Source organism: Montipora capricornis, chromosome 13 (assembly GCF_036669925.1).
Source record: "Montipora capricornis isolate CH-2021 chromosome 13, ASM3666992v2, whole genome shotgun sequence".
In the NCBI taxonomy this organism is placed as follows: Eukaryota; Metazoa; Cnidaria; class Anthozoa; order Scleractinia; family Acroporidae; genus Montipora; species Montipora capricornis.
Window position 1 is genome coordinate 29,999,911 of NC_090895.1, and position 15,007 is coordinate 30,014,917.

At 35.2% G+C, this 15,007-nt stretch overlaps 2 protein-coding genes across 2 annotated transcripts in view; one reads left to right on the forward strand and one right to left on the reverse strand.

Annotated features, from left to right (window-relative positions):
- LOC138030182 (uncharacterized) overlaps positions 1-4,423 on the forward strand; it is a 12,159-nt gene extending 7,736 nt beyond the window's left edge. Inside the window, exons 6-7 of the mRNA XM_068878065.1 lie at positions 1,828-1,909; positions 2,124-4,423. Coding sequence (XP_068734166.1) covers positions 1,828-1,909; positions 2,124-2,299 — 258 coding nt within the window. The 3' untranslated portion in view covers positions 2,300-4,423. The remainder of the gene's footprint in view (positions 1-1,827; positions 1,910-2,123) is intronic.
- Positions 4,424-6,525: 2,102 nt separating this feature from the next.
- Positions 6,526-14,210, reverse strand: LOC138030183 (AMMECR1-like protein). The gene is made up of 5 exons (XM_068878066.1): positions 13,934-14,210; positions 11,550-11,660; positions 11,075-11,189; positions 10,620-10,710; positions 6,526-8,502 (listed from the first exon to the last, which is right to left on the reverse strand). The coding sequence occupies exons 1-5, from the start codon at positions 14,146-14,148 to the stop codon at positions 8,342-8,344; spliced, it is 693 nt and encodes a 230-aa protein (XP_068734167.1). The 5' UTR covers positions 14,149-14,210; the 3' UTR covers positions 6,526-8,341.
- Between the last annotated feature and the right edge of the window lie 797 nt (positions 14,211-15,007).

Genomic DNA, 15,007 nt, shown 5'->3' on the forward strand with positions numbered 1-15,007 from the left:
TTTAAACTTTCAAAAAAACATTGCTATTCTCGCATTCTTGCCAAATCTATCCACCATTTTGTAAATTACTATAATTATTATTTTCCATATAATAAAAAGAAAATAATCATTACATGTTAGCTCAAAGATAATGAATTTTATGTTCTTGTGGCAAAAACAATATCTCACAAGTGAGTGTGTTATTCTTGCCACTCAAACATCAAATTCATATTTTAATTATTGCCACTGACTGTGTAATATCCTCTCTGTTATCGTGTCAATATATAGGCTACACAAGTTTCTGTGCACCAGCTACCTAGTGGATGTAGCTGGTGATGATTAACTACAACAGCAAATCTTGGTTTGGAGTTAACCCTCATATGGGTAAATGAGCTTAATTACTGTGCAGCTAAAAGACAAACCTTACACTGAAACCCACACCTCATTGCCAGAAGCACAAAAACCTATCCCAGGGAGATGTCACATGGCCAAGTAATTTATTATGAAAAGAGTAACTGTTTGGCCTGTGTATTTAAAAAAGTAAAGATGTTTTCTTGCCTTCGTGGACTCAGACAGGTCTAAGTTGACACCTACATGTAATTACTTACACGTGATCACATGAAGGCTCTTGAACTAAGGAAATTTAGCCGATTTCTTTTAAAATCCACAGTATTTCAGTGAATTATGTTACAATATCTTGTTCAATTCCGTAGTCCAAAGTCAACATTCCATGTCCCAACCATATCAGGTGAAGTGTGATTGTAGAATAGTTGTTCACATTTAAAACTGTTGTTATTGGCGTTGACTGCAATCAAAACCAATAAACAAGAGCTTTTAATTACAACTTTCTATGAGGGTATCTAAAAATACTTATTCTTAACAATTCCAGGAGACTTAAAAAATTATAAATTTAATGAGCTTGGTAAGATGCGATACCAACTTCAAGTAACTGTTATTTGATGACTGGATATTGCATTGCATGCAACGAAAACACAAAAACTTGTTTCCGATTACACACACAATTCTCTGATACATAATTACCGGTATTTTCCCTTTAATCTGTCGCACATAGCATCTGTGGTTCAGTGTGATCATCACGATTGCCTCTAAATGAGGGGATACAGAGTTTGATTCCTACTTGAGCTGCCTTCTACGAGGCAGGTAACCAAACTTCCAGTGAGTCATGGATTTGACTTAATACATTAAATGGGTCTCTTATCTTGCAGGGCTTGGAGTTCTCTCTGTTGTTGTCTGTCTGATCGAGGGACACAAGCTCATCAGCCAAATTAATTAAAAAGTGCAACCCTTGTAAAATAAAGACTTTGTTGGTTGTAGCAAAAGTTTCTAATTTTCTACTTGCACAAATCCCGTAATACACTTCTTTTGCTCCCCAAAAATTTGCATAATAATCAAAGGGCCAAGTTGAAACTGTAGTACAGTTGAAAGTTGAAACTGTAGTACAAGTTGAAACTGTAGTACAGAATCTGAATCAGAATCAGAATCTGTAGTACAGAATTTGTTTAAAAGTTTCATCTAGACCTTTGATCACTTTTCGTAATAAAACCAATTTGCGGAATTTGTTTAAGCTACTATAAAGCCAAAATATACCATAGGGTGTTTTTTGCTGAGCTTTGCCATTGGTAACTTATTACGTCACAATAATGACCACATCTTGTTTGGGAATAATCGGTGTTTCATATGGTACCATATCATTGCTGTTACGTGATACAGTGTTGTAGCGTCATTCATTCTTAAGTCTTAGAAGTCTTAAAACTGTTCACCTGATTGAAGAGTGACCTATGATAATGTTTACATCTGATAAAATAAGAACCATTTGTTTGGTTTCAGCTGCTCATGGTACCAACAGATGGACTTTATTACAGAGTACTGAAAGATGAATTCACACTTGCTTGTGTTAAACCAGTGCCAGGTGAGTTTGCATTTCAATTTTGAACTCCAATCTTTGTCATCGTAGTTTCAGGGTTCCTGGCACTTTTGGCTTTTACATTGTTTTAGTAGCAGGTTGCAATAAACTAAGTGTTATTTTGTTGTTGGTCGCCACCTATTTACCATAAGTTATAGGTGTAAATTTACTTAGCTCATTGTTTACAGCTAACAAAATTTATGAAATTTGTTTTGTTCAGAAATAGCACGTCTTAGTGATGCAGGCAAGATTGCCATAGGAGTTTCTGTGGTTTCCATGATTTTAATACTTGGTGGTATTACCATGGCATTACTCTACTGCAGAAGAAAACAGTACACAAGACACGAAGCTACGCTTGTTGATGAAATGGAGGATGGTTTAGATGATAAGCTGTAAGCTACAATAACTGTAGTTTACAGGTTGTTTCTGGCATTCTTCACATGTCAACGAAGAAATCAACTTTTTTATTTATAAAATCTTTCTGCCAGCCATAGTTGCTGTAATGGGCTCATTTTTACCATTATAATTATCCTCTAAACCACACTGGGAGTTGTGACTGTCAACTAGTATTCTTAAAAATTGTTGCTGTATTGTAGTATGTACCATTTTGCTGTCACAGTTTTCACCACTGGTACACGATACATCCACTTCCTGTGTGGAACAGATATCCTACCTAAGCTATGTATGTCATGACAATTCACCAAAGAAAATGTTCGTGACATTTTTACAGTACTTACTAAGCGTAACTCGACACTCATCTTTGTCACAGCCACACTTTTATTGTTGAATAATATTGTCAATGAGCAGTGAATAAATTGTGAACAGCCCTGTTTTCAACTCCCGCTCAAAGGAAAGAGAGGAACGAGGCCCAACATTTTCACCTTTCATAATTCATTTTCCTAGTTCAGTGGCTCATAGCCACTTTGATTGATTTCAGCCAAAATATCATGTCTTGTTGTGTCCATAAAAATCTATTTACATGGGATTTTTAGTCCATATCTGGCTCCTCTATAGACCCATATCACTCAATGTCCAAACTCTCAATGTCCAAACTAGCCTCTCATTCAGTGAGAGGCTAGATGGGCTAAGTCAATGCAAAGGCAAAGCCTTTATTTCCCATGGACTCCAGAATGGCCGCCGTGTGATAAAGGTGAATTGTACGGTTTTTCGTTAAGAGAGGTAGTCCATGGTAATGATACTCTGAATGAATACTTTGGAAAGCTTAAAATGTTTTAAGATATCACATGGGTTTAGATGGGCATTGGCACTTGGATTAGTCTCGGCAGTTACTGTATGCTAATGAGGCAACTTTTTGACTCAATGTGGTCAAAGCTCTCGTAAGCGACCAATAGGCTTGAAAGGTTGGGTGGTCATGTACGGGAGGTTCACTGTACCTCTCCAGAAGTTGGCATTGCCAGGTACAGCAAACATTAATTCTACGTAAGGTGCTGTCCATCTGAAGTCATGAGGACCTGATGAGCAGTATACAGACCACACCAGTTATTAATGCCAAGACAGTGAATTGGGATGATACCGATAATAATAATAATAATAATAATAATAATAATAATAATAATAATAATAATAATAATAATAACAACAACAACAACAATAGATTATCATTAAGGTCTTCCCAGAATTTTTGGACATGTCACTGAAGTCATTAGTGTCAACCAAATTTGACTTGTGTTAATATTGTTTTTTTCATCCACCAACCCAACGATGTTGTGAACAGTTATTAAACAGGTGCAACATATTTCAACATTAATGAGAACAATAGAAATGTTGCATGATACATTTGACTCAATTCACGCAACATGTGGCAGCACCACAACAGGTTGGTCAAACGGGCACAACACTGTTGCAGGATGTTGAGTTGTATGTTGCATTTGTTTGACTGGGACTTGATATAACCATTCCCTTTTTGTTTTACCTACAGTCGGTGACAAAAATCCTTGGAAAAGTACACGACTGCACAGATCTGAATCTTTCGCGGCTTACTCTCCCCTCTCAATGTTCTTTGCATGTGAGGTTCTGAGCCCATTTGCCAAAACAACATTGTGGGAGGGCAAGGTATCTCAAAGTGTTTCAACAATTTTGTCCGAGGCTGTAGCTTTAAAGAAATCTTTGGAGTTATGTATCGTGCCAAACATTAGAATATTTTAAAGCCTTCAGGTTAAAACAACTTGGTTTTAAAATTCCCCATCCCACAAGTATGAAATACTTTATCTGTTATTATTTCTTTGCTAATTGGCTACAAAATTGCTTATTTCCAGCTTCAAAATGCATCTTTCAAGGACTTTTTTTTCTTGGGGGAGGGGGGTGGTTGGAGGGGCTCAGAAATTGTAACTTGAGGGAAATTGATCAGACTGCAGGCAGGAAAAAAAGAATTCTTATTTCAAATATTGGGATCTACAATATTATTACTGTTGAACAATATATGTGCTTGTTAAATGTTTATCGAAATGCGTTGGCTTCTGTAATAAACTCAATTTTAATAAAAGTAAAAGATTTTCACAATATATTCTTTGTTATACAATACAACACAAGTATACATAATTATTACATTCAGTAATATTGATAACCACCCATACTTTAATTCACACTGCAATAAAGTCTTGCAAACCGAGTACAAAGGGCGTACTGTGGAAATCTGTTGAAATCTGTACAAAAATGCCCCAGGGAGAATAAACATTATTTCCCAGTACGGTCCTGAGCAAGTAAATAGTAAGTTTTTTTATTTTTTATAGCACTGTTTCTTTGAGTGATTGAACACTTCTTCACGTGGTGAATGTTCAATCTTTGTGTTCCATCAATGAACTTTGAACGGTTTACCTTTAGCATGTAAAACTAAATTCTGCTTGCTATTATTATTATACTGCGGTGATAAAAAACAAAAATCCATTTTTTGAACTTTGTTTCCCTTAACTTGAATTTCCTGGGAGAAAGGAAAAACATGGAAACACACCGTTCCATTGTAACCATCCGTACTGTAAAATCCCAACCAAAAACCAGGCAATCCGATTGCTCCATTTAGCCCGAGAATTGCTTGCCATATAATTTTTCATTTTGCTGAGGAGTAATGCTCGAAAGGAGCTTGTACTGCCATTGTTGAGAGAGATTAATTTTGTTTTTTCTATCTCCACAATCTTTAACACGTGTGCATTGAATGAATGTTTTGGTAACACCTGTCTTGTTATTACCTTGAGCAAGCCATTTTGATTTGGATATGAGAAATAACAATCACATTTTTTCACAGAAGATTGTGTTGACATTGACATGCTCTTCTTACAGATACGCATCATCCACCCTCCCTCAGACGTTTTTCTGCATGGGTAAAGACAAAGGCCAAACAGCTTGTCTTATGACATTGGCGGCACCGAAAAGTGAATATTTTGATCAAACAATGGTGGCACAGGCAGTCTTGCTTTAGGTGGAAATACTCCTGTAATCAACAAAAACTATTTGAGTTCAGGTGGACTGTAAGAGGCCTTAATCTGGAGCAAGAAAAGCAGGACCAGTTACCTTGCATAATTCATGTCCTGATTCAATTAACCCTTAATAAACTTGACATTGCAATCTTTTTCCTGCATCTCATACATCACTCCAATAAACTGTCATGGGTTGGGCAATATCAAATAAGGAATTTCAACGAGAATTATCAACTGAGGGTAGTGTGCATAAATTAACCAAAAAATGTGAGGATTTTTCAATGGTGTACAAAAATTCCACTATTCGGTCAATGTGGTTTCTATTAATATTATTATGAAAATTACACCTTTTGCTGCTCATTGACGCAAAATATACATTCATTTACGTCAACAGTTGAAACTATATGGCAGATACATGTTCATTAGTACTTCCATGAACTTCATTAATGCAAATGAACTCTTGCCTATGCTCTGTTGTTAATTTGTTCTTCCTGGTCTGGACGACTTCTGCCCGCTTTTATGGCTGCTTTTAAGGTACTTATTGCTTGCTCCACAATGTTAAGAAACTGGCTGTATGATGGCTTTTTAAGCGCAGAATTAGGACAGCGTAAATGTACTGCTTGTTTCAGTACTGTACATGTAAAATTTAAATAATTCTACATACTCTTGTTTTTGTTCAGTATTTTCCAATACATGTAACTACAAATGACACTATTGAATATTTTTTCTTCCTACTGTTTATTCGAAAAATACCAATGTTTGTCAGTTCACGTGAATGTGCAATTAATTATGCATCTCTCTGCTAATTGCATTATTGTATGTCTCTTATACACCATTGATCGTCACACTGCAATTGATTTACCATTGCGTGAGATTGAAAGTATATTTGTTATCTTTGATTGTCCAAAGGTGCAATAAATTGTTCAAATGAATGTTCATTTGCGTTCCTGAATGTATATTTGCCAGTGCTGTTGACGTAATTGAATTTTTTTTTTGCATAAATGAACAGCAAAGGTGTTACAGTAATAAGCGGGACTTCTTTTGAACACAGAATCCAGCCTTTATCTGTAGTTTACTTTCAAACTGAAGATGGATAAAAAGTCCTGCTAAAAAGTAAAAACAAAATGTGCATGCAAGATGTGGTGTTAAAATAATTATTATTAGGCCTGTTTGCCTTACAACAATCAAGACTTTCTTGTCACACCCAAAATTCTGTCAAACTTTAATAAAGCATAGATCAAACTTCTTCTACATACAGTCAGATGAATAGTAAATTATGCAAATATTCTGAAGACACTAAAATTAACCAGTAAAAGGAAACTACTTAAGAAAATGTTCAGCAAAGTCAAGGTAGCAACTACAAATGAAGGAAAGTTAAGTTTTTACGAAGGAAATCGTTCTTTAATAATATTTCAGACTGGGAAAATCAGGACCTGATTTTGTTAAAACTTGGTTGAAATTGAGAAAAGCATATCCAAGTGAAAACATGCATTGAAAAAGGAAGAAGTAATTTCTTAAAAAAAAAAAAAGTTTTTAAGAAAAAGAAGTAATTTCTTAAACAAAGAACCTGGAAAGATCTTAAGATGTCCTGACACAGTAATGCAGAAATGTAAAAACAATTAACAAAAAAGCTTACAATGTTTGTGATGTCATAGGTTGAATTTGTTTGGGGATGAAAATATACAATTTACATAACCATAAACAAATTCAAACCACAATAACTTCTTGTGATATTCAACCTCACTTTGGCATAAATTAAAATTCTGAATCATTTAATACAGGAATCCTGAGAAATAACTCTCTAATTAATAACTTCAGGCAGTTATCAATGGGCTAAAAAAAGTAACAGAATTTTCAAAAATTCTGTCATTCATTCAAAAGAATCTAATTTTCTGGTGGAATGGTACACGTAAATGCCTCTGAGAAAACCAGGAGCCCGTCAATGTGTGACACGTTATGAATATTGATCTTATCATCCAACATACTATAGTCATTTTGTAACTAAGGGTGCAATAGATTGACCGTATTCCGGATTAGGAATACACAGGCTAGAAGTTAGAAAACCTTTGCTTTTACGGAGATTCACATTAAGGTTGTCAAACACTGCCTAAAATGCTATTTTGAACATATCTTTATCATTCTTCTTCCTTCAAATGCCAGGCATACACAATGTACCATTGTAAATCATCACTCCACATATTCTTATTCTGGAATTGGGTCAATCAAAGTATCTACCGGTAGTTATGTTGGCAGTCCACTGTGCATATGAAATGTTGCAGCTTGCAACACCATTCTACCACCCCATTTTAAAGGTCGAGATTTCCTTCTATCTTGACTGCTAGGGTCACGTAACAAATTTTTTGTTCTTGATTTCAATCAATTTACCAGAACAGGAATATGAAAATGATATTCATAAAATAAACAATGGACTTCATGTGCATGCATTTATCGTCACTTTCCTTGAGCAGAACTGTAGCAACCATTTAATAAAAAAAAAATACTAGGTTACTTGAACAAGATGTTATATAATTTAAAAAATGTAAAAATAGTTCCAAAAAATTGAGGGCAAAAAAGACTCAATTTACAGAGGTTTGTTCTCTGTTTTACAGTTTATAAGGGTCTTCTTTCTTTGATATTCAAGTTCTGTAGTATAGCTAGAAATAGTTGATTTGCTGTCACAGAAAAGGACATATTTGAAAGCAGCAATATAATTTTGTTTTTCTTGAGTGAAAGGTGCTGTTCAACATGTCAAGTCGAAGTTAGTCCTCTGTCAAGCTTACCTCAGTTACCTCACCTTACTATCTTTAAGCAAAAAACATATGGCAACTTGGATTGATAAATAGCACAACACCTCAGACTCATGTTACCACGATACAATTCCCCAGCCAAAGTCACCCAAACAAGGCAATAAATATACATAAAATGAATAATATCAACATCTTTGAAAACGGTATTCACAAAGAACTATAGTAACCTAAATTATTAATAGCCCTATGCTCTATCGTTGTCATGTAGCTCGTTTGGAAGCCAAATACTCATTGTAGTCTACTGTAACCTTCTCACTCTGGTATCGTGTCACTTTGATGGAACCACGCACCTCTGCAGTGATGGTCCCTTTGTAACCACCCTTTCTCAGCAAGGAGTCAATTGTTTGAATTTGATTCCAACCTGGTGAGAAACATGCATGCATACAAGTCCTTAATCGCTCACAGCCACTCTGATGGAAAGTGGCAGTGAGCAATGAAGAGTGGCTGTATTTTCAGGCTACTCATTTCATTTCAATTATTTCATTTTCTCATTTTGCCACACTACATCCATTACAACACTACAAGTTTACAAGATAAAAAGAAAAAGTGGTGAGGAAACCTAAATGAAACCACAGGGCTAATATGAAAGTAGGTTTCCTCATGAATAACAAGGAGGAGAGATCATATCAAAAAAGCAAGATGCAGGAGGTCAAGAGCCAATTATATATTACAAAGTAATATAATTATATAAACATTAATTTTCTTTTTCAATTGAATATTTTGAAATAAAGAAGTGCTTTAGCTTATTTTTTAAGGTTGCAAAAGATGAAGAACTTGTGATATCTGAACTTAACATGATTCCCGAGTTGGTGTTGGCTAATACCCTCATCTGTAGTAGTAGTAGTAGTAGAATTAAATAATAATAATAATAATAATTTAATTCTCAAACGCATTTAAAAATCTCAATGCTTTTACAATATATAAAAATGATAAATAAAATAAATAAAACAATTATATTTACATGTATTAATAAATAATAGAAAAATAATATACTGAAAAACTCATAAAAAATCAAAAAAAAAAAATAAATAAATAAATAAATAAAAAATTAAGTTAGTTAAAAAACTCTAGGCCTTGGAAGAAAACAGAAAATTGACGTACATTTGTTCTGCAATATGGTAAGCAAACTAAAGTGTGCATTTGGTGTTATAGCTTTGGGTACAATTATTCAAGGAAAAAAGAGTATCAAACTTTGAAGGAAGATTAGAATAAGCAATTTCAGAGTTTCAAAAAAACTTGCACATGTTGGGATAAAACCAAGCATTAAAAAAAAAAACAAGATTTCCAATGCAAATTCTTGCAGCAATTTACCAAAACAAAAAAGACTATTATATGCTTGTTTTTATCGCAAAGCGGACATTCGTTTCTTGAACCTCCAAACTGGCTTACTGCAAAAAGAATATTACATAAATTGACCTACTGGTAATTGAAACTTGTAAATGAATGACTTGTAATTTAAGCAAGTAGAGTCCTTTAAAATAGGATCTTTATGAGCATCATAATTGGACCCGCTTATTATCCTTATCGCTCATTTTTGTAAAATAACAATTCGCTTAAGACTACTTTTGTAGGTGGATATGGTAGGATCACAGAGTTGCATAGGGTACAAAGAGAAACTTTAGAAAGAAAGAAACTGGATTTATATAATATTATACCAATCGACTTAGATACCGGTATTTTATGGGCTACCCGGGACTTTCAAGAGAGACATTCATCCAGAAGAACACCAAGAAAGAGAGTTCAGAGACTTGTGTTATCTCTTTCTTGCCAATCAAGACTAAAATCATAATTATACAATTTTTTTTGCCATGGTATAAATGACATGAATTTAGTTTTAGTTACATTCAAAGAACGTTTGTTGGTCTCAAACCAATCTGAAAGCTTGTTCAATTCAGCATTTAGCATTTAGGATATTGTTCAAATAAACTGAGTATTTGTTAGGAATAAATAAATTTGTCTCATCAGCAAATACGATCAGCTCAAGTTAAGAAACCTTGGGTAAATCATTGATGTACAGAAGAAAGAACAGAGGGCCAAGAATTGAGCCTTGTGTGACACCACAGCATATCTTCCTGCGGGTGGATCTCTCACTATTGAATTGCACATAATTATTAACACCAAACCTCTAAATCCGTAGTGCTAGTTTGTCAAAAAGAATACTATCAAAATTAATGCTTTAAACAGATCCAAAAATACCCCAATTCCTTGCAATCAAGAGTGGAAGAAATTTTGTTGTACAAGTCAATGAGAGCCAGAGAAGTTGAATGATTTTTTTCCTAAACTCGTATTGGTTATCACTTAGAATATTGAATTCATTCAGGTAGGCAAAAATGTGAATATATACAATCCTCTCTAAAAATTTTGAAAAGGAAGGGAGAATCGAGACAGACCTTAGTTGGAAAAAGGGGCTTTGTTGCCAGATTTAAAAATAGGAACTATACGAGCAATTTTCATTCCCAAAGTCTTCCACGCTTTTACCTTGTTCTTTGGCTACTTCAGGGAGGTATGTGGCTGTACGGTGAGCACCTTTTTCATTATAAAATTCTATTCTGATTCCATGAACACCAATCTAAAATGATGAAACAATGGCCATTAGTATGGAATGAGTTCCTTTCTAATCTACACTCTCTCATTGGGAATATCCAAAGATCCATTCTCAACCATCCCCCGCCAAACCCCCCCCCCCCCCCCCACCCCTCGACCGTGACTGTTAAGACCAATTCTGGAATGGCAGTCTCTGTCACAGTTGCTGCAAGTGTAGGGTGTTGGTATTGCATATACACAACATAACAACAACTTCATGGTACAAATTTAAATTTATACATTATGGTATGCAGAGGAAAGGAAGTGTGCAATAATTGATGTTCAACTCATGCTTACACATGTCCACAAACCATGAAGGTGTGAAATGGGTTTTGTTTCAATGTACTTACTTCCCAGTCTAAACAGTTGACATTTTCTTCAAAGTTGGTCAAAACAGAAACTGAACAATACAGCAAAGTTAGCTCCTCTTTGGTTACAGGAGAAAATCGGCTGTCTCTCAGGGCACTGAGTAAAATAATGAAATTATGCCATGTTAAATAAGGTTGAAATGACTGTAAAAAATGACAAGGAAGTTAATAATTTGATAATCAATCCTACATAAATTAACTAAGCATGCACATTTTTTGCAAATACAGCACCCCTGCCCCCCAAAATAAATAAATACATTTTAAAACAACATTCAAACCTGTGAGATGCATGACAAAAGAACTAATATCTTGAACATTAAGAATTCATGTCCTACTGGCCACATGGGGCCAGGAATCTCATCTCAGTGCTACTTGCTCCTTACATTGTGCGATTAGCCGATTACTCTTTGACCTTCAGGGGCCAGCAAATCAGACAAAATCTTCCTGTTTGTACTACCTTGACAATGTATATTCTTTGAGGCCTTTGTGCAATCTCATGGCAGTGAATGTTCCTATGCAACCTCTGAGTCGGCGATCATGGCCAATCTTCCATGTTACAAATAAAGGACTAAAATAGAATAAGAGAAGTGGGTTTGTTAAAGGAATTTTGTCCTATGCTAGAGGTCTAAGTTATTTTCTTTAGAGCATCTCAAATGCCTTTGGCAACATGGTGTTTTGGTCACATGAGATCATATGACACTCAACTCTTTTGTTGGAATTTTGCAATGTCATGATTTTAAGTAAGCAGGTTCAAGTGGCTAAGTGACACTCACTTCCCCTTTCACTCGTGTACACTGACCGATTTACTTTGCCAAAGAAATAAATGAGGCAACAGGGATGTACTGTTCAATGAAAAGTTAACAGCAGCATGCAATAAAGACCTTACCTATCACAAGCTCTGACATGGGCCAACACTCAAAACATCCAAATCTTTCATATGGTGGTTGATAATATTTATCAACTTGTTTGATAAAACAAAACTATCACGTTTTACTCCCTATGGATGCCGCACAACAGTTTCTTTAGAAATTAACCCCATAACTTACTAGCTCTGTTAGTACCTGAGTAATATAATTTCCTGATTTAAAAAAACAGCTCCAAAAAGATAACAAACCTATGTATGTGCAATTTAAATGGATTTTGAAAATATTATAGTAAAAATTAAGAAATGGCTTCTGGCTGAAACGATTAAAAATTACAAGCTTTCGATTGTCTGAACTTCAGTCCTCGATGAGTAATCAAAGACTGTACAGGTGTACTTCAGACAGCCAAAAAATCTTACAATTTTCAATTATTACAGCCAGAGCCTGTTTCTTAATTTTTACCATGTTTTACCCTGGCTGCCACCAATCAATTGTTTAGAGAAAATATAATGAAAACTTACATGCATGTCCAATAGATAAAGATTCTTGAATTTTGACTTAACACTTAAATGCGATCAGAACAAAAAATGAATGAAAAGAAGTTGATTTTAAATCATATCGATGGGTAATCAAAGACTGTACAGGTGTACTTCAGACAGCCAAAAAATCTTACAATTTTAATTATTACAGCCAGAGCCTGTTTCTTAATTTTTACCATGTTTTACCCTGGCTGCCACCAATCAATTGTTTAAAGAAAATATAATGAAAACTTACATGTATGTCCAATAGATAAAGATTCTTGAATTTTGACTAAACACTTAAATGCGATCAGAACAAAAAATGAATGTAAAGAAGTTGATTTTAAATCATATGGATGGTTAAGCAAAATTATTTGAACTGCCTAACATTTGTCTTTATGGTTACAGTAAAAGAAGACAGTCTAGGCCCTAACCCCTAGGCTATCTAGGCAATTTCTGAGGTGAAAATTTCAAACCAGTCCAAATTGTGATAATATGGGTAATAATATCAAAAGTGAACACTTCCAATTCTGTATTTTACATACAGTATTGGAAGCACTGAAAAGGGAAAATAGCCATCACACCCAGTAGCCATAGAAACAGTCAACTAACCACAAGCTATAGAATAGAAAATATGTCTACTGCACAAAACAGAAACTGGGCCCTGTTGTGTGGTAAATTAACAACATAAGTCCATAAGAGGATATGATATATACATGGATATTCAGGTTAACAATGCAATAACTGCAAAGTTCAATTTTAAACTTGTCAATGTTTTGGAAATTAAAGAAAAGGTGTACGGAGGAAAGAGGAATATCAAATTTGGGCTTCACTTATCTCGAAACTAGAGATATTTGTTCATATGCGTGAATTAACTCTACAGCTGAGGCGAAAAGTTGTTTAAAAATTACCATTTGGACAGGAAGCCCAAATGGGTATAAATTTAGACGTAAATTTGCTCGCCATGACATGTTCCCTAGTCATTTCAACAAAGATAGGTTGAACAATCAGAAATGACCTTGGAAAGAAATGTTCTTCATAACGATTCAACACTGTATCCTTAAGAAGTCTGGCTGCGGGTAAAAATTTCAGGGATGTGATATAATCGGAAAACAAAAACAAGCAAGCGTTCAACTCATTTACATAAACTTCAAGACAGTTGGTCAATTTCAAGGCCAAGACTCGCTTGCAATTGGAACCAACTCAGTAGAGAAATGGAAGCCATGAGATGGGATATTTCAATGAAAGTTGCGCCTCCGTGAATGCGACAGCACAGGAGAGATTATAATTTCTAAGGCAGTCTTTTGTTGTCGGTAAATGAGAAACCTCGGCGCTCTCCAAGAAACACAAACACAGCGATTTGAACACAAAGAACGGGAAAAAGGAGCTTTATGAAAAAACTTTTAGTGAGCGCAGCCATATATAAACATAAAGTCAAAAAACTTGTTAAATATACTTACAATTCATCATTGGGAAAGTTTGGCCAGGGCGGCTCTTGAAGCCGATATAGATGGCTCGCGAGGATGTCAAAGCAGTAAAATGCCATTTCTTTGGTAACTATACGATGACGGCAGTTGGCTCGATGGTTCACATCTTTGCTGGTGTTTCGATAGTAGTTCATATCTTCGGCCTCCCGATCCGCCACCAGCAAACTCTGACAGCAGTAGAACGGCATGAAACTTACTTGAAAATGAGCCAGCAAACGTACTGCTCTGCGATATTTAAAATTGTGTTTTTGTAATGTGTTTTTGTATTAAATTTACCGGAAATGTCGTCATTGGATTTATCCCGGAAATGGGTACTAACTATTGTAATGTATTTGTCAACACATGGTCCCTCTCTCAAGTCTTCTCTCCTTTTTTATCAGTTTTGTCGTTCCCATAGATGTCAAAACGTTTTTACCCCCTTATTTGCCATGGCATTAATAAGTTTTTTGACTAGTTTTGTGGTTGCAGCCCTTATTATTACCTTCCTCAGAACTCAATATGAAATGTATAACACTGATTGGTTGAATTTTTCTAAAAAAAAAAAATCTCAACTTTTTCCCTTGGTTTTAGGAGTCATTGGAAGCAGTAGCCTAGGGGTACTCACGGCTCAAGGTGGAAGATATTATTAACTATTGATGGTCAACATCCTCAAGTGACCTGAACTGTTGGGTGTTGACAGTCCCAAGGTTAGGAGGCAAATATATGAAAAATGCTTGAGGTATGAGGACCAGTAACACCCAGATCATTTTTTCCAGGATGTAAAACTTCGTGAATTTGCAGTCCTAATTTTAAAAGATGATAGATCTATTTATGTGATATCCTAGAAGGCCCAAGGGCAGTCAGTCAGGATGGGATGAGAAGATCATGGGCAAAATCGTGACTGGTATAAAGTTCTCAAGTCAGGCGAAAAGACAACTTTACGCCAGTCCCGATTTTGACCATGATTTTCTCGTCCCGTCCCAACTGACTGCACCTGAGTTTCAGAGGATGTTTACGTGACTGCTGGTAGAATGTAATGTCACAAATACTAGAAAGATATTTTTTCAG

Coding starts and splice junctions, on each gene's coding strand:
- LOC138030183 (XM_068878066.1), bottom strand. CDS start 14,148: ATGCCGTTCTACTGCTGTCAGAGTTTGCTGGTGGCGGATCGGGAGGCC. Junction 11,661..13,933: donor AACTTTCCCAATGATGAATT/GTAAGTATATTT, acceptor ATTCTATTTTAG/TCCTTTATTTGTAACATGGA. Junction 8,503..10,619: donor TGAAGTAGCCAAAGAACAAG/GTAAAAGCGTGG, acceptor GTTTCTCACCAG/GTTGGAATCAAATTCAAACA.